Below are 19,583 nucleotides of genomic sequence, written 5' to 3'. Positions count from 1 at the left end.
ATGGATCTAAGCTTCTAATGTGCTTCTTTCTCATTTATTTTATTGCCTGACACTTTGTTTCCACTTCACGTTTGCTTTTATTCTATCACATAGAAGCTACCCCTGCATCTAGTTGAATTTATCAATTGAATTACCTTGGTACAGTTTACACTAAGATATAGTGCAATATGTGTTAAACATGAATTTTATGGACATGATTTATGATTGATGATTTAAATGTGATTTTTGAATCTAGTTTAATATATCTGTTGTCTCAGACATTGGCTCATAACAAGTTTTGCATCATATTGCTTACTTCTCATTTCTGATTGGTCTAGTTTATTAATCTCCCTTAATTGTGTAATGATATTATTGTTTCATTTTTTAAACATTGACATTTCACATTTTCATTCTCATTCATTTTCTGTTTGCCCATTCCTTCCTCCTTTTTGTTCATTCCATCCATTACTTCTTTCTCGTCCCTCTCAAGTGGTACAAATCTCAGTTGTACGGGTCATTGGTATGGTTACACTTGGAGTACTGTTTAATCACCTTCTTATAGGACAGACATGGTGAAACTGGAAAAGGTGCAGAAAAGACTTACGAGAATGTTGCCGGGATTGGAGGGCCTGAGTTGTAGGGAGAGGCTGGCATGTCTAGGAATATAGGAGAGTGAGGGGGCAAGCTTATCGAAGTGCTTAAAATCATGAAAGGCATAAATAAGGTTGATGTTAAGTCTTTTTTAGGGTAAAGGAGTGCAAACTAGGGGGCGTAGATTTAGAGACAGAGTGGAGATTTAAAAGGGATCTGAAGTGCAACATTTTCACTTGTCTTGTTACATACACCTGTTAGGGTGCATTCTCCCCTCCAGTTACCTTATAAGGTAACCGTAGCCTTCAGCCAGGAGCAGATGTCATCAGGTGGTTCCCAACCTTCACCAGGTGTTTCGACCCTTAACCACGACGCTCCCCAGTTGGTGGGCCGACAGTGGTGGCCAAATCACTGTCCATCTGCTCCTGGCTTTCAGCTCCCCTCCTCTTGCCTACTCCAAATCCAACAAGAAGCTTGTTCTGTCTCTTCCCCCATCCTACGAGCTGCTTGTTTTTTGCTCCTTTCGTCCAGGCCCAGATCTGACAACAACTGCCATGCTAATTTGGCTGGGAAACCTCTGCAGCCGATCTCCACAGGGAACAACCATGCCTGCCATCACACAAAGGATGGTGTGTGTAGGAACTAAACTGCCAGAGGGCACAGTTAAGGCAGGTACAGTAGATCATTTAAGAAACACTTGGATGAGTACATGGAGGAGAGGAATCTGGTGAAATCTGGGCCAAATACAGGAAGTTGGAACTAGCTAGATACACAAAGTAGTTGGCATCTACTTGTTGGGCCAAAGGGTTTGTATCCGTGCTGTATTGCTCTATAACTACAACCCTTTCTTCCTGTCATTATATCTTTTATTCCCTCTTTCATTCTTTCTTAATTTTTTTCATGGATTCTTAATAGTCTTCGTAAAACTGAGGTTAGTATGGTTCCCTTAAACAATCCGACATGTTTAATCACTGCTTTTCATCAAGAGTCAAAGACGCTCACTTTGGATGTGAAAATCAGGCTGCCCTTGGTTAACTGGAAATTGCTTCTTATTACCTGTTTTTGTTCAAGGGAGGGTATTAAATTTTATCCATTGAGTTGGAAATGCATCCTCAGTGACATGTAATTATGAAATATAGCAGATATGTAAATTAAACTCTGCTTCCACAAGTCATCGCCATTCAAGTGAGTGAACCAGATCACAGGCCTGCCATGGGGATTCACCCCATATATGATGCAATTAACACAGTGCAATTGAAGGTGATTGTATCATTAGAGGCAGCTATTAAAATGTGCACTGTTCTGAAGATTAATTTGGGAAACTTCAGTTCATAAAATGTAATTTCTGGCCATTTGAAGAATTATTTATTTATAACTTAATTTTCCTTGCATATTTGCTCTGCAATGGAATAAATGAGAAATGGAAGCTTAATGAACAAAGAATGTGGTGAATAATTTTCATCAGCCTTGAGTGTCAACTAGATAAACTGCTGTAATAGTATGGTTACACTGATTTGATTGGATATCCAGTGGCCACTTTATTAGGGACAGGAGTGGAATCTAGTACGTCGTCTGTTGCTGTGTTCTATCCACTTCAAAATTCAATATGTTGTGCATTCAATGCTCTTTTGCACACCACTGTTATTACACATGGCTATTTGAATTACTGTTGCCTTTCTGTCAGTTTGAAACAGTCTGGCCATTCTCCTCTGACCTCTCTCATTAACAAGGTGTTTTCTCCCACAGAATTGCTGCTCACCGGATTTTTTTTGTTTTTCCAACCATTCTCTGTAAACTATTAAAGACTGTGTGCATGAAAATCCCAGGAGATCAGCAGTTTCTGAGGTACTCAAACCACCCTGTCTGGCACCAGCCATCATTTGACAGTCTACTTTAGATCATACTTGTCCACCATTCTGACGTTTGATCTGAACAACAACTAAACTTCTTGATCATGTTTGCATGCTTTTATGCATTGAGATGTTGCTACTTGACTGGCTGATTGGATATTTGCATTAACAAGCAGGTGTACCTGATAAAGTGGCTACTGAGTGCATCTTCAGCTGTAGTTAAACCTAGATATAAAATGGTCTTCCCAGTGGTACCTGTTTGCTTAGCTTATAAAATATTAATATTTGGCAATTATATACTTTGTGATGTTGACTTGCATTGATTGAAGTGTATAACTATTAGGCTTTCAATAAATCTGCCAGAGCAAATGTTTGCCCTGCTGTAAAATAGAAGCCCGAGTAGCATGCCCCTGAGTCCTCTCTAACACTTATTTACTTTATGACCGACCTACACTGTTCTTTTTTTTAATCCAGGAATGATCTTTATCACGATCTGCCCACATGAGCTAAATCTCAGACAGCTTCAGAGAAGTTAACACACTCTCAGGGATGAAAATTCTTCATTTCCATTAATTGTCACAGGGAAATACGCTCCCGGATTTATCCAAATAACGTAGCTGTTGCTGTGCCTTATTCTGGATTCTCCAGCAGTGGATATACCACCTGACAGCAGTGACCTAGTTTTCCAACATACTTTTCAGTTTCCTGTAGGTATGTACAACTAGAAACTAGAAATAAACACCCTTGTTCTGAGATTTAATGTTTATGGGTACATTAATGTAGCTGGCTACAGCATCCCATAAGCATTATGTTTCAGGGGTCACTGCCAGGAAGTGCTGCAATGTGTGAGGCCCATGTCACAAGAACAGGTAAATCTGGGACAAAGGACAGGTCTGGGATTGGGGAGATATGAGTTGTGCTTGGTGAGTGCAGGTCATGAAGGGAAAGGGCCAGTAGGCTAAGCTAGCTCGCTGCTTGTTACACCTACGCTCTGTCCGCCAGAGAAAGCAGGATCTCCCAGTGGCCACACATTTTAATTCCACATCCCGTTCCTATTCTGATATGTCTATCCACAGCCTCCTCTACTATAAAGATGAAGCCACACTCAGGTTGGAGGAACAACACCTTATATTCCGTCTGGGTAGCCTCCAACCTGATGGCATGAACATTGACGTCTCAAACTTCCGCTAATGCCCCACCTCCCTCTCATACCCCATCCATTATTTATTTATATACACACATTCTTTTTCTCTCTCTCCTTTTTCTCCCTCTGTCCCTGTCACTATACCCCTTGCCCATCCTCTGGGCTTTTTCCTCCCTCCCTTTTCTTTCTCCTGTCCCATGATCCTCACATATCCCTTTTGCCAATCACCTGTCCAGCTCTTGGCTCCATCCCTCCCCCTCCTGTCTTCTCCTATCATTTTGGATCTCCCCTTCCCCTCCCACTTTCAAATCTCTTACTCACTCTTCCTTCAGTTAGTCCTGACGAAGGGTCTCGGCCCGAAACGTCGACTGTACCTCTTCCTAGAGATGCTGCCTGGCCTGCTGCGTTCACCAGCAACTTTTATGTGTGTTGCTTGAAATTCCAGCATCTGCAGATTTCCTCGTCCCTGCTTGTTCTAGCTGTTAAACAGCTAGAATGCTTCTCACATTCAAAAATATTCACAATCTCTTAAAAATCAAATGTACTATTTAAAAAAAAATTGAACAATTAAAATGAAGAAAATCAAAGAACTTGGGGTGGGGGGAGGGAAAGGAAATGCAACAGCATTTAACTTCTGTGGAAGTCTGCCTTTTACTCCAGATGAAAACAAAGAACCCATCAGCGATGAATAGATTCAGCTATTATGACATTCACACAAGCTTGAACGGATTGCAAGATTTTCTGCACGATGTTTCTTAACAAAATATGGCACACAAGCTCCTATATTTAACTTCACAAGTAACTGATATACAACCTTACGTTCAATATTGGGAAGATCTCTGAGCTGGAGTTTGCTCCTGACCAATCTGATTTATAAGATTGCCACTTAGGTCAAATTTTGTTTTAAGTGTAGAAAGTTGTGGTGTATTAAAGTATCTTAATGATGAATGGAATGACACAAAATGTAGACCGGTGACTACGAAATTATGACTATTTTAATCGAGTCATGGAACACTGCAGCACAGAAGCAGGCCTCTGGCCCATTGCAGAGGTTCTTTTTGATGCAAATCTGAAATTTATCTTCTCTAGATAGTCATAAAATGCAGAAAACCATATAGTTAGTTGAAAAAAAGACATCAATCCCCTCCCCCAGCTCAAAAAGAAAAATAAATAAAAGCTTGCAAACCCCAGCAACTCCCCCATCTAGTCCATGCTGAACTAGTAGTCTGGCGAGTCCCATTCTTCTGCAGGTGGTCCACAGCCCTTCATACCCCTCTCATTTAGGTACCTATCCAACACAGTATTCTTTGTTGTACACTACACCCCCCACTCTCTGTGTTATCCGCGAATTTGCTGATCCAGTTTACAACATTATCATCCAAGTGCTGATGAAGTATTGTTGGGAATCTCTCTAAGGATTCTTGGGGGTCATTCAAATGACATTTATCAAGGTGTGGTTCTTGATTCATGGGAAAGATGAGGTTTAACTCCACATGTGTGCATTGGAATTATGTGCCGCAATTTGTATTGTTGGGTTAGCTTCCCTGTCTTAATGGCCCACTGCCCACACATGCTTTTCATGGGTAGGTGTCGATATAGGATCAATCTATTAACAGTAGGAGTCAATCACAAACATCACTTATAATGCAGTAGCCATGCCAGCTATTTCATCCAGTTCTTTACACGACAAAGGGAAAAATCCAGGATATGGTGATTTGGCCAAGAGTGATAGTGGCACGGACTACAGGTTTAAAACCAGTGATGACTTAAGGAGAACATATCTAACACATTATCCTTAACAACTTCCGCCATCACCAAAGGGACTCTACCATTATACATAACTGTACTCCTCCCCTCCCCACTTTCCACAGGAATAGCTCCCTCTGTAATTCCCTTCTTCATTCCACCCTCCCCACTGATCTCCCCCCTCTCCCCCAGCATTTCTCCCTGCAGGCAAGTACACCTGCCCCTACACCACCTCCTTCACCTTCATTCAGGGCCCCAAACAGTCCTTCCAGGAGAGGCAATGCTTCCCCTGCGAATCTGCTGTGGTTGCCTATTGTGTAATGTGCTCGCGGTGCAGCCTCCTCTACATTGGTGAGACCCGTTGTGAATTAGGGGAGTGCTTTGTCTCGCACCTCCACACCATCCGTCACAAGCAGGACTTCCTGGTGGCCAAATATTTTAATTCTGCATTCATCCTCTTGTGCCAAGATGAGGCCACCCTCAGTGTGGAGAAGCAACACCTTATATTCAGTCTGGGTACCCTCCAACCTGATGGAATGAATATTGATTTCTTCTGATGAACAAAAATTCCACCCCCCCCACTTCCCCACTCTGATCTTTTATTTTTTCTCCCCTGCCTATTACTTCCCTTGGGTTCCCTCCTCCTTCCCTTTCTCCTATTGTCCACTTTCCTCTCCAATCAGATTCTTTCTTTTCCAGCCCTTGACCTTTCCCATCCATCTGGCTTCACCAATCACCTTCCAGCTTTTCTCTTTACACCCCCCCCACCTTTTAATTCAGGCATCTTGCCCCATCCCCCACAGTCATGAAGAAAGTTTTCAGCCCAGAACATTGACTCTTTTTTTTCCTATAGTTTCTGCCTGACCTGTTGAGTTCCTCCAGCATTTTCTGTGCATTGCTTTGGATTTCCAGCATCTGCAGATTTTCTCTTGTTTATGTCTTAAGGAAGCATCAAACACCTTCAGTCACCATTTCACACAAAATTAAAGTGCTATTAGTTTAGTGGTAGCTAAATCAAGGTTAATGGTAAGAATCACATCACTATTAACAATTCTCAAAGGCAGGAGGAGTGAGTTCACAATGAGATATGCAGATAATCTGACAAGGTTTTCATTGCAGATGTGCCTGTGGTTGTACTTTGATCCAGTCATGATAGTTTCCTCTGAGCAATCTCATTGGTTTCATTGCTGTCCACACGTTGTGTTCACACAAATGGTGGGGAGCGTGCTGTTGCCAAGGGTGATGGATGGTCCAGGTCTTTGGAAATAAATTAAGTTGCTTTGATCTCCCTACCTGTAAGAAATAATAGAATGAGTCAAAAAGTTAAAATTATTTAAAATTAATATATAGAATGTAACCAGGTGTTTGTCATGATTTTGTGTTTGTATTTTGTTTTTATTGATGCTGCAGCCTCAAATCAAAAAAATGATAACATTATTCATCAAAATTGCAATAACTTTTCATTCAGGCAGCATTCCAAAATTTGATTCCAGAAATTCCTACTTTCCATCTGTGCATTCATTCTGTGCTTTGGAAAGAAGTACTGTTATCACTTCTAAATATGTTGTAGTTTCAACCTACTTCTCCTTAACATTGCCTCAAAATTTACTCTGATGTAGGTCTGAGAATCTATTCCTTCAACAATCTTTTATTCTTTTTTAAAAACGTTTACTTCCTTAACACCCAACATGGCAATAAGTCATCAGAAAGTCGTTTTACTTTGTAAAGGTCAGTGCTTGGCTTGTTCCTTACAAGGATACTCAAATTTCAAAATATCTTCATAACATCATAGGAACATTGTAGCTGATTTCTTAAGTTGCATAGCCCTAGAATAGCCATTTTCTTTTCTCCTCGAGGACACAAATGAACACAAGGAATTGGAACAGTAAACTATTCAATCGTTATTATTCACATCATGGCAATTTAAATAGATACTGCAGGTCAGGCAGCATCTATAGTGGGGAATAAATAATCGATATTCAGAGCCAAGACCTGTTGATTTCCTCCAGCATTTTGTGTGTGTTTCTCTACCACAAGTTTTCAATGAGATATCCTTTAATTGGTCTAAAATCATAGAGCTGGTGTGAGTAATGCTATCGCTGTAGTGTATATGAACTTTCACAATGCTTCTGATGAACAGGCTCATTGGTGAAGTTGAAACACATGGCTTAAAAAGAGCATTGATAGTGTGGGCAGACGGGGGCATGAAGAATGGTTGATTTTTTTTATAATCAGAGGAAGGGGAATAATGGTATTTCCCAGCTATCAGTGTAGGGTCATTGTTTTTTGTTTTCTGATCCATGGATTTTAGGGAGCAAGTCACAATTTCTACATTTGCAGATGACATTATCCTCCATACAGTATGCCAAGTTTAATGTTAAAATGCAATAGGAGATGAATAGGTTTGTGGAATGGACAGGTGTTTAATGCTAAGAGAAGTAAGGTTTGATCGGAAGAGGCAATAAGATACTGTTTTAAAAGGGGTAGCGAAGCAGAAGATCCAGGGACCATTTGAAAAAACATCTGGATAAGAGGCATTTAGAGGGATATGGTACAAACACAGGCAAATTGGTAGCACCATGATCACCATGGACAAGTTAGGTTAAACGGCCTCTTTCCATGCTGTACAACCATCAGCCACAAGTCATTTAAAATTGCAGGCAGTTGAGAAACTCTAAATAAGATACACAAAAGTCTCGGCCTTATCTATAAAGTCAAGAAGTTGTAGAAAAAAACAGGAAGTTCTGTTGCAGTTATCTAAAGCACTGGTCTGACTTCAGCTGGAGTATGGTATTCAATTTAGGTCACCTTAATATAGAAAGGATGTGGAGGCATTGGAGAAAATCGAGATTTATGAGAATAATTCATGGGATGAGATACATTGGAGAGACTTGGACTGTTTTCTCTGGAAGAGAGGTGGCTGAGAAAAGATCTGAGTGTATAAAATAATGAGCAAGTCTGGACAGGGTGGATAGTGGGAGGTTGTTTCTATTGGTGGAGATTGTGGGTCAGCTACCGCAGGCATAACATAATAAAGGGGAAGGGAATTGATAGTGAAGTGGGGGGAAAAAATTTGAATGCAGTTCTGGAAACTTGAAAGCACTGCTTGCAGATATGATGGTGGCAGTCTCCTTTGTGAGAACATTTCTCTGCGGAGGTGGATAAATACAAGTTTCTGATCCAGCAAAATTCTCAGTTTTAAAATTCTTACATTTATTTTCACCCCTTAGTATCTTTTAAAAAAGCCTCAGTTCTGGCCTCTCATTCATTCCCACTTTCAAAGACTCCAACATTGGTAATCATTCCTCAGCGGCCTCAGTTCTGGAGTTCCCTTGTTACATCTTCCCAATCTCCATATCTCTCCCCTCCCCTCAGACTATCCTCAAGTCTTCAATGTTTACTTTTAGACTCTTTAATTCTAACTTGGCGAGCAAAGCTATGGTCTCCTCTGTCACAATTATTCTAAACACTGGTGCTCAGCAAGGTTGCATTGTCAACCTCCTACTCTATTCCCTGTATGCTCATGACTGCATGGCTAAATTCTACTGTAACCCCATCTACAACTTTGCAGATGATGCCACCACAGTGGGCCATATCTCAAAAGTTGGAGTACCGAAAGGTGATAGAGAACTTAGTGACTTGGTGTCATGACAACAATCTTCTCCTCAATGACAAAGCACAAAACAGCTGGTCATTGACTTCTGGAGGGGAGCAGTACACATGCTCCTGTCAACAGGAGTTGAGGTTGAGCAGTTTGAGAGCTTCTGGTTCCAATAGTTTGTCTTTGTCCAACTATGGACAGCACAGCCACGAAAGCTCACCAAAGTCTTTACTTCCTTGGAGGCTAAAGAAATATGGTATGTCACTGTAAACTCTTGCCAATTTTCATCAAGGCAACATAGAAAACATTCTGCCTGGATGCATAATGGCTTGGATGGCAACTGCTCTGTAGGTGAGCACAAGAAACTGCGAAGTTGTTGACATACAGTAGCTTAGTACATCATGGGGGAAAAAACCTCCCCTTCATGGACTTTGACTATATTTCACACTGCCTCAGTAAAGCAGCCAGCATTTAATTATGGCCCACCTCCCCTGGATATTTCCTCATCTTCCTTGTTCCATCAGGCAGAAGATACAAAAGCCTGAAAGCAGGTACCACCTGTCTCAAGGACGGTTTCTACTCAACTGTTGTAAGACTATTAAATGGCTTCCTATTACAATAATAAGGACTCTTGAGCTCATGACATTCATTTCCGGAATGGTTCTCATGAACCTTCTCTGGACCCTCTCCAATGCCAGCACATCTTTTCTTAGATATGGATCTGAAAACTGCTCTTAATACTCCAAATATGGTCTGTCCGATGCCTTATAAAGGTTCAGCATTACACACTTACTTTTATATTCAAGGCCTGATCTGAAATAGTCAGCATGGTTTTGTAAGTGGGAGGTCATGTCTGACAAAAGTTTTGAAGTTGCCTGGAGAAGTAACAAAATGGATAGAAAAAAAATAGGGGCAGTGGATGTTGTCTAGATGATCTTTAGTATGGCCTTTGACAATGTCCTGAATGGCAGCTTGTTATGAAATGTTAGGTTATAAGGGATTCTGGACAAACTAATGGATCCAGAATTGGCTTGATGATGGGAAGCAGAGAGTGAGGGTGATAGTTGAAGGTCTAGTAGTGTGTGACTAGTGGGGTGCCCTAGAGATCAGTGTTAGGATCTTGGTTATTCATTATTTAGGTAGATAGGTATGAATGTACATGGCATGATTAGCAAGTTTGCTCATGATACTCAATCGGGGGTATTGTTGAAAGTAAATTGCATGAGATCTTGATTAGTTAGGGAGATAGGCTGAGCAATGGCAAATGGATTTCATCTTTGGATAATTGTGAGGCGAATCCTTTTGGACAGTAGGACTTGGGCGCTAATGATTTTTGTGGAACAGAAGGACCTGGGAGCTAAAAGTGGCCGCACGAGAAGACAGCGTGGTGAATAAGGTGTTTAGCATGTTGGTCTCCGTCACTCAGGGTACTGAGTTTAAGAGAAGGGACATTATATTGCAGTTATATAAGCTTTTGATGAGGCTGCACTTGTAGTGTACAGTTTTGATCATCTCCGATAGGATTATAAAATCATGAGAGATATGAATAGGATGCATGGTCATAGTCATTTCCCCAGGTTTGGAGGAATCCAAAACTAGAGGACAATACTAAATTTCTGCAGCAGTGTTTTAAACATTGTTCTTTTGTGTGCATATCCATCCTTGGGATCAGTGAAATCCCTCTTCCTGTGCTGTACAATTCTGCATACTGTGTTCTGTTCTATGTGCTTGTGAGTAACCCTACCTCCCAGCGAGCTGGCATCAGTACCATCTTTGTTTTCTTTTCCCACTGTAAACCACTCATCTCCATTATCTGACCAGATGCCAGATCTACACTCTTCTGTCGGATGCATGCTGTGGCAGTATCTAAGGAGAGGGAGAGTACTTGGTCTGAATATTGGTACTTCAATCCATCTAAAATGTGAATGCATTCAGGGATCTTGACAAATGGTTTCTGGTTTTCGAATCAATAATTTCCATTTTAAACTTCAGGCACTTCTGATAGTGATTTGCAACTGTTAAGAGATGTCCAAGGGGTAAAGCTAAGTAGCACGGGACAAGCTGAAAGCCTGTTATGCTACACTTACAATAATACGGAAAGTTGAGTTTCTATAAATGTGAAATCAATTAAAATATGACTTAATGACTTAAGTATGTCTAATCAAGTATGCTTTTCTTGGTGTTCCTTGCAATGAAAGGCAAATAAATGTAGTTACCTGCCTGCACGAAATAAAATACATTATGATATAGTGGAGTGATGGCAGAGAGCTGAGGAGCTGGTAATTGCGTTCTAATGCCACTGGAGCGTGTTAGAACAGCTTTTGGGTTCAAAGACAGATGGCACACGTGACTGTATGATGATACGTTATCTTGTTTCAGCCATGTTCTCATTAACAGCTGACCAAGCTATGGCCAGTATATCCCCTTCTTGAGTTTAGGAAATTTAGGCATGCTTGTCTGGTTAAGTCAGACAAGTTAAATTAATCAGACTGACGTTGGTTATTATCTATTCTTCTGGCACCTCATTGAGAACTAAAGAAGATACAAAAATATCTGTCAAGGTCCCGGCAATCTCCTCCCATGCTTTCCCGGGATAGATCTCATCAGGTCCTGGGGACATAGCCACATTAATGCTTTTCAAAAGACCCTACTCCTCCTCAATATCAACATGCCTTAGAATATTAACATACTCCTCCCCAATCTCACCATCATCCATGCCCTTCACCTTGTTGAATACCAATGCCAAGTATTCATTAAAGAATTCACCCACTTCCTCTAAATCCATTCATAAATTCCGTCCTTTATCTATAAGTGGACCTACTCCTTCCCAAGCTATCCTTTTGCTCCTAATGTGTATACAATGTCTTGGGACTTGCCTACTTGCCAAGGAGGCTCCTTGTAATCCTGAAAAGGAAACTCAAAAAATGTATCAAGCATCTTCAACACTGTTCCCACCTAAGGACTGTGAAAGAAGTGCGCCCTGAATACTTTGAGTGTTTTCAGAATACATCTGACATTTGTTTTCTGTCTAGCTCTGTAATCCCTCTGTTATTCAGAATAATACAGCACAGAAGTAGGTCCTTTAGCCCAAATGTTCCATGCTGACCACAGCACCTTCCCTGCTTGTCCCAGTTGCTCATGTTTGGCTTATAAACCTCAAGCACCTCCCTTCTATGTACCTAAGCAAATGCCTCATATTGAAAACAACCAGTTTGTTCCAGGTGCTCATTATCTTCTCTGTAAAGAAGTTACATCTCAGGTCTCTTTTAAATCTCTCCCTTTCTATCTTGTATCTAGTTTTGTTCCCTTTCCTCAGAATCTTCTGCTCCACATTTAAAACTTGTATATTTTTCGTAAAGCTTGCCCAGGATCGATCACAGTGCTATAGCTGAATCAACGCTTTATAAAGTCTCATCGTGGCTTTCAGTTTGACATTTACCAAGTTATCAAGTTTGCAATCCTGTATATTTTATTGATCACATTCTCAAATTGCTCTGCCACTTTTGCCTGAATGTACGTAACAGTTTTTAGTCTGGAAATTGTTTCAAGTATGTAATTTGACTGAAACTGTTAAGCTTTAGGAGTATGGCTTGGATTGTTTTGATGTCATGCTGAGTGATTGTATGCTATAATGACCTTTGTCAATGTATCAGGCTGGAAAATATTGCACTAAATTTGACAATAATGGATGGCATAGGGCAGTGTAGTACAACTTGACAGTTCACTGCTGCTTCAGATATGACTTCCATTATTTTGCTACTGTGGCAAGTGTCACACATTTGCTGATACAAGACATGAAATTTCTGCCACCGTTATTAGTGTCAGTAAAATTAAGATCTCAGATTTGCAATATGGAGAAGTGGACAGTAGGCAGTATTTTTATCCAGTGCATATATTGCATAGGCATTATACAAGAAAGATCTGACTGCAAACTTCAACTTCCCCATTGCAATCAAAATTCAGCTGATCAACTGATATGAAGAATCTGCTGTAGATTTTAATGAAGGTATTTCCTCAGTTTAGTATTTGCAGCAGAATCATAAATATGCATTTGTATTTGTGTTTGTTGTTTCAGCAGAAACAAGATGTTTTGATAGATCTGCTTATTATGGCAAGCGAATTATGGTCTAATATTGGACCCATCATCTAATATGAAGTTCCGTTCTATAAGTATGGTATGTGCAAAATAATAAAAAAAAATCCATACTCCATATGGCTCAGTTTCATATACTGGAGTGCGAAAGCAGGCAGTACAGTTACAAGCAGTAGCAATCTGCTCCAGCTAAAAGATACCCTTGGCAACTGGAAAATGCCTGCAATGCAGTCAGATCGGGCTAATTTGGCATATCAATATTTTATTATCATCCCTGAAAAGTCAGAACTATTTTCCATTATCACCTTTCCATTTTCCTGACAGACATGTGATGGATGCTGCTAAATGTCAGTACAAATGCTAGTTGCTTCAACAATACCAGTTTGAGTCTGCAGAAGAGGGGAAATCAAATAACCTGTAGTTTGTGAAAATGCACTTTCTGTAAAATATTTTGCATATTCTGTCTTTTTCAGCATTGATATTGTGCTATGCTTCCATTTATTTGCCTACTTTAGGAAAAATGTCGATGAAAGCATGTCAGAAACAACTTTTTTTTTACTGTATTTCATTATAAATATTGCAAATAGTTATCAATCCCATTCCACACAATATCTTTCAGTTTGTTCTGATTATTCTTTGTTATGCAATTATGTGATTGGAAAATTAAAACAGAAGTTTTTTATTGTCTCTTCTCAGTGGAATCCCAGGAAAGAAATGTGGAGCAATTATTCTCTCAGCTGAAGAACTTGGCAATTGTCGGGTAAGTAAAAGCTTTCATTGTCACACTGAGAACTGAAATCAGGTTGGAGAGTACCTTCTGGGTGCTGTAAATCTTTCGTGAATAATGTCACACTGCATTCCAGTGTTTGTAAAACAATGGGCCTTTTTAACTGTTGCTTGACTATTTTTTCATGTAAGCATTAGACCGTCAGAAGTCAAATACTGTGAAGAAAGCAAGTCTGGTGGTCCTCGAGGCTAGTGTACTAATGCAATTTTCAGGCAGTCTTGTTAACAAAAGTGGCTACATAACAGATTGGTGGATGTAGATGCCCCTGCCATGCTTAAAATATTCCTTAAATAATCACTTGATGATAATCACATAAATTACAAGGCCTCAGGCAAGGGCTGGGAAGAGCAATTAGATTGAAAGGTTCTTGAGTATGAGGATATAGTTAACTACTTCCCTTGCAGATGTTACATTGTGATGGCCTTATTGTTATAGGCACTCCCAATGATAGACACCCTCAGGATCGTTAGGTCCAAGATTTCCTGCAATGCATCAAAATGCTCATTGCATTAGTAAAAGAGTTACATCCTTTGTATTTGAGAAGGAAGCAAGGGTGATGAATGGCAGGGTGTGCCGGTTGAATTCTGTAGGTACTACAAGCAACTCAGAAATTGTAGTTAACAAATTACAGAGGTTTAATGCATAAGGAAGAATTTTAACTGGCTAATAATCCTGAGTGGTTTCCATCTGAAATGAAAGGAAAGGGAAATTGGCCAACTATTTTTCAAGGTGAATATTGGAGACTACTTGTTCTCACAGTCCTTTAACTCAATGGTAGGGGCAAACATAAATACAAGAGACTGCAGATGCCAGAAATCTTCAGTAACACACACACAAACTGCTGGCAGAACTCAGCAAGTCAGGCACCATCCATGTAGGTGAATAAACAGTGGATGTTTTGGGCAGAGATCCTTCATCAGGACTGATGAAGGGTCTCGGCCTGAAAAGTTGACTATTTATTACCCTCCATAGATGCTACCTGACTTGATGAGTTCCTCCAGCATTTTGTGTGTGTTGCTCAACGGGGCAATCCGTTGGGTCCTATCGCTCAAGAATGTGAGGATGAAGAGTTCTGGAAAATTTTAAACTAAGAAAGGACTTGTGCAATCTCAGGACCTCCCGGATTCTGCAGAGAGAAGAAGATTCTGTTGAATATATTATGGGCGCATGCATCCCTAGCACTGGTAGTACCTGGATGAGGCACTAACTCAAGCAGGCGATATCCAACACCTAAGCTCCCTGTCCAAGTCATCTTCTCACAGGCACCATTAGGCAGGAAGTACAGAAGTCTGCTGTCCCACTTTGCCAAGCTACTTCCCTTCAGCTATTGAGCTGGTTCAGAACAAACCACCACAACCCTAGTCACTAGAGTTTAGCAACACTATGACCACTTTGACAACTCTGCTCTAAAATAGTCTTTTTTGTAATTCCAATTGTGTTCTTTTTCTCAAAATTCTTTAGCTTATATTTTCTTGTGAATGCTGCTTGCATGATGTTAAGTTCCTGCAGTAAGGTTTTCATTGCACTATTGCATACATGTACAGTACTTGTGCCTATGACAACAGACTCAACATAGAATGGTACAGTATAGGGACAGGCTCTTTGGTGTTCCAATGCGTTTAATATCACTGGCGTAATTTATGAAATTTGTTAACTTAGCAGCAGCAGTACAATGCAATACATGATACATATAGAAAAAATAAGAATTACAGTATATATATATGTATACTAAACAGTTAAATTAAAAATAGTGCAAAAACAGAAGTAGTAAAAAAATTGAGGTAGTGCTTATGAGTTCAATGCCTATTTAGAAATCGAATGGCAGAGGGGAAGATGCTATTACTGAATCACTGAGTGTGTGTGCCTTCAGGCTTCTGCTCCTTCTTCCTGATGGTAACAATGAGAAGAGGGCATGTCCTGGGTGGTAGGAGTCCTTAATAATGGACACCACCTTTTGGAGGCACTGCTCCTTGAACATGTCTTGGATACTACGAAGGCTAGTACACATGATGGAGCTGACAAATTTTACAGCTTTCTGTAGCTTCGTTCAATCAATGACTTGACTTTGTATCTCCCAAAATACTTTATGGCCACTGAAGTTCTTTTAAAGTATTATGTTTGGTCATCTGAGAAACTCGACAGGCAAGTGGTATGTGGTGAACTCTAACAGAATTATTTGTCCAGGTAATTAGTTCAATGTTGTTGATTGAGGGGTAATTGCTAGTCAGGAAGACTGCTGAGAAAGATGAACATAATTTTCCTTTAAAGACCTGCATTTCTTGCCTTTTGGGTTTATAAACTATTCTGAGATGCTGGAAATCTTCAGCAACACAGACACAAATTGCTAGGGGAACTCAGCAGGCCAGGCACCATCCATGTAGGTGAATAAACAGTCGATGTTTTGGGCAGAGATCCTTCATCAGGACATGCACACCTCCGAACTCCAGATGGCAAATAATTGAGGCTCCCATCCAATTCAGGCAAGGACTTCAATTATTCAGCAGAAGCAGGCAAGTTAAATGTACTATTGGGTGAAACTGGCACAACATATAAATCACTCCATTTCACTTCTGTTTCCGTGTTGCTCTTGTTTAAGGTTTCTCCTGTAATCACAGTTGATCCCTTGCTAATTCGCTCTTGAAAAAAAATTGATGCCTGAATAATTAATCACGAAAGTGGCATGACCTAACAGCAGAACAGCAAGTATGAATAGTAATTAAACCTGAAGTGACTGCTAGTTATTTTAGGTTATTTAATATTCGAATCTAGCAAAATAGAACATATCCTAAACTATGGCAAGGTACTGGAAGAGTGGAGAGAAGCCAGAATGTTAAAGTATTTGGCCTAGAAATTCTAATGCACCTCAGCAACAGGACTGTCTTTAGCCCTCTAATGAAACCTTGGATGTGGTAGACTGTTAAGCACGACTGACGAGGTGTTTCACAGAGTATCTTGGTCCCCTGTTCAGAGACACTGATGAAAGCTGGTTTTCAGAATGCTGCTAGCCACAAACCTAATGAGGCCTGATAGGAGACTGGTGGGTGGCTGGCCCCAGCAAGTGATGCTCATAAATGATGGGTGACTTGAAAAGTTGGCACTGATGGGCAGATGGTACCAGATGCCGATATTGAATGTTTCAGTGGGTGGCACTGGAGATGGTCTGTGCCTGCTTGAGTGGGCAACATCAGAGACTGGCATTGGATGTTTGGGGTTGTACGTGGCATCATTCACTGACAATTTTTGGATGGTTTGATGGGTGTCATTATAGAGTCTCACCAAATAGTTGTGAGAAAAATATGCACTGGAGAATGGCTCTCTTTGATCATTGGGGTCTGGTATTGGAGACTGCACTATCAGATGTTTGATCAAATGACTTTGGAGACTCGTATGAATGGATGATTAGCATTAATGCAGAATGGAGCCCAGATCTGATGACTGGAAGCTAGTGTGAATAGCTGAAGGAGTCTGTCTGTGATGGTTGGAAAGAATGGTAGATGGAAGAGCGGGGGTGACAACAGCAGTTTGTTCTGAGGGGTCTAGGTCAGAGGATCCCAACCTGAGGTCTATGGACCTCTTGCTTCTTAGTATTGGTCCATGGTATAAAAAAAAGTTGGGACGCTCTGGTCCAGGTGATGGAGAATCAAAGAGGACGAGTGGATTGATGGGAGTGCAGAAGTTCTAGATACAGCGTGGGATGAGGTGTGTCGGCCCAATGGATGAGAATGAAATAACCCAGTTGCCTACAGGAGTACCCAAGCAGGCACTAAGCTTGGAAGAACATATGGTCCCAAAATTGCCACTCGCTGGTTGACTTGGTTCAGGCTCACTGCAGTGTTCTTAATAGAATATTGTACATGAATGATGACATACTGCATTCTCCCAGTGATACTTGCATTGTGGGGCAAGTGTGGCTCGATACTGGGAGATGCTGCCCAGTATCAGGAGCAAAATAATAAACTGCTGGAGGAACACTGAATGCTTGAGGACCCAAACGGTCTACACAGCTTCCATTTTATATGTTCTTACATGTGTTCATATGCAATTTCCAGATTGATGTGAAACAACTGGAACATCATTGTAACTGCATTTCCTCTGCGAAAAACTAAGTTTTCAATCTCATTCTGCAGGAGGAAAAAGAGCAATTGAATTTCTAGACATGTTGGTACAAAATCTGATTTGTCTTAAAATCCAACCCACTTCACTTTGAAGCCTTATAATTTAATGTATAATTTATCCCAGCTATCCACTGTTGTTAATGACTGAATGTGGTGTTTGAGTAAATATGAACTGTACCATCATATTCCCTTATTAAATAAATGCATTATGCCTTTAAAAGATTAAATTCTTGTACTTGCCTTTTCAAATGTGATGCTGCAAATATGCTTTCCTACATTTTATTAAATCTCAGCCAAAAAGTGGGTTTAAATGTTTAAAAAAAAAACACAATAAGGAATGGATTCCAAGACTAAATGCACACACCAGTACTGGATGCACACACCAGTACTGGGAAGCAGGTGTTTGCTGTAGGAACGTGCTTTTAACTTTTATTATTGGAATGATTTCCCTTCAGAAGTTTGAGTAGAAATTGTTGATCCATAAAGGCTCCAGAGAAGCTCTGAAGTTACATTTTCCAGATTTGATACATATTTATTATTTAAATAGGGAAAGGGGTAGTAAATAATCAAATTATTTATTGGCAAACAACAGGAATTCTGCAGATGCTGGAAATTCAATCAACACACATCAAAGTTGCTGGTGAACGCAGCAGGCCAGGCAGCATCTGTAGGAAGAGGTGCAGTCGACGTTTCAGGCCAAGACCCTTCGTCAGGACTAACTGAAGGAATTATTTATTGCTTGATTTTGATTTTGGTCAAAATGTTCTCTGGTTATAAAATTGGAATATATTATTCTTGGTTTGTAAAACGCAAGTGAGATAAATTTTCTCTGTCCTACAATAGATTAGAAAGCACAAAATGACATTAAACATTAATGGGTTGAATTGAGCTCCAGGATATGGAACTGAGTCACGAGATGTGTAAATGAGTAGTTGTACATTTCAATTTAAGTATTGCAAGAACAGGGTGCCTTCAATCTGCGAACAAATACAGATTTGATTTAGTCATAGTCATAGAACACTACATCACAGAAACAGGCCCTTTGGCCCATCTAATCTGTGCTAGCCCATTAATCTGCCTAGTCCTATTGACCTGTACCCAGATCTTAGCCCTCCATACCCCTCCCATCCATGTAACTATCCAAATTTCTCTTAAAAGCTGAAATCAAAACCACATCCACCACTTAAGCTGGCAGCTCATTCCACACTTTCACCACCCTCTGAGTGAAGATGTTCCCCTTAAACATTTCAGCTTTCACCTTTAATCCATGACATCTAGTTGTAGTCTCACCCAACCTTAGTAGAAAAATGCAAACACCAGGAAATCTGCAGATGCTGGAATTTCAAGCAACACACATAAAAGTTGCTGGTGAACGCAGCAGGCCAGGCAGCATCTCTAGGAAGAGGTACAGTCGATGTTTCGGGCCGAGACCCTTCGTCAGGACAGAGGGTCTCGACCCGAAACGTCGACTGTACCTCTTCCTAGAGATGCTGCCTGGCCTGCTGTGTTCACCAGCAACTTTTATGTGTGCTGCTTAGTGGAAAAAGCCTGCTTGCAGTTATTCTATCTATGCCCTTCATGATTTTGTATACCTCTATCAAATCTCCTCTCAATCTTCCATATTCTAGGAATAAAGACCTAACCTATTCAACTATTCCTGATAACACAGGTCCTCAA

At 40.4% G+C, this 19,583-nt stretch overlaps 1 protein-coding gene across 5 annotated transcripts in view; it reads left to right on the top strand.

Annotated features, from left to right (window-relative positions):
• Positions 1 to 19,583, top strand: part of LOC134355512 (copine-8-like) — a 674,862-nt gene that overhangs the window by 292,878 nt on the left and 362,401 nt on the right. For all 5 annotated transcript variants that reach the window (XR_010020101.1, XM_063065493.1, XM_063065495.1 and 2 more), the window contains one exon: positions 13,701 to 13,764. Coding sequence is in view for 4 of the 5 variants with exons in the window: in XM_063065493.1 (XP_062921563.1) it covers positions 13,701 to 13,764 (64 nt within the window). In the remaining variant the exon portion in view is untranslated. The remainder of the gene's footprint in view (positions 1 to 13,700; positions 13,765 to 19,583) is intronic.

This window comes from Mobula hypostoma, chromosome 13 (assembly GCF_963921235.1).
Source record: "Mobula hypostoma chromosome 13, sMobHyp1.1, whole genome shotgun sequence".
Taxonomy (NCBI): Eukaryota; Metazoa; Chordata; class Chondrichthyes; order Myliobatiformes; family Myliobatidae; genus Mobula; species Mobula hypostoma.
The sequence above is the reverse complement of the archived record's forward strand: the minus strand, read 5'-3'. Positions and strand labels throughout refer to the sequence as shown.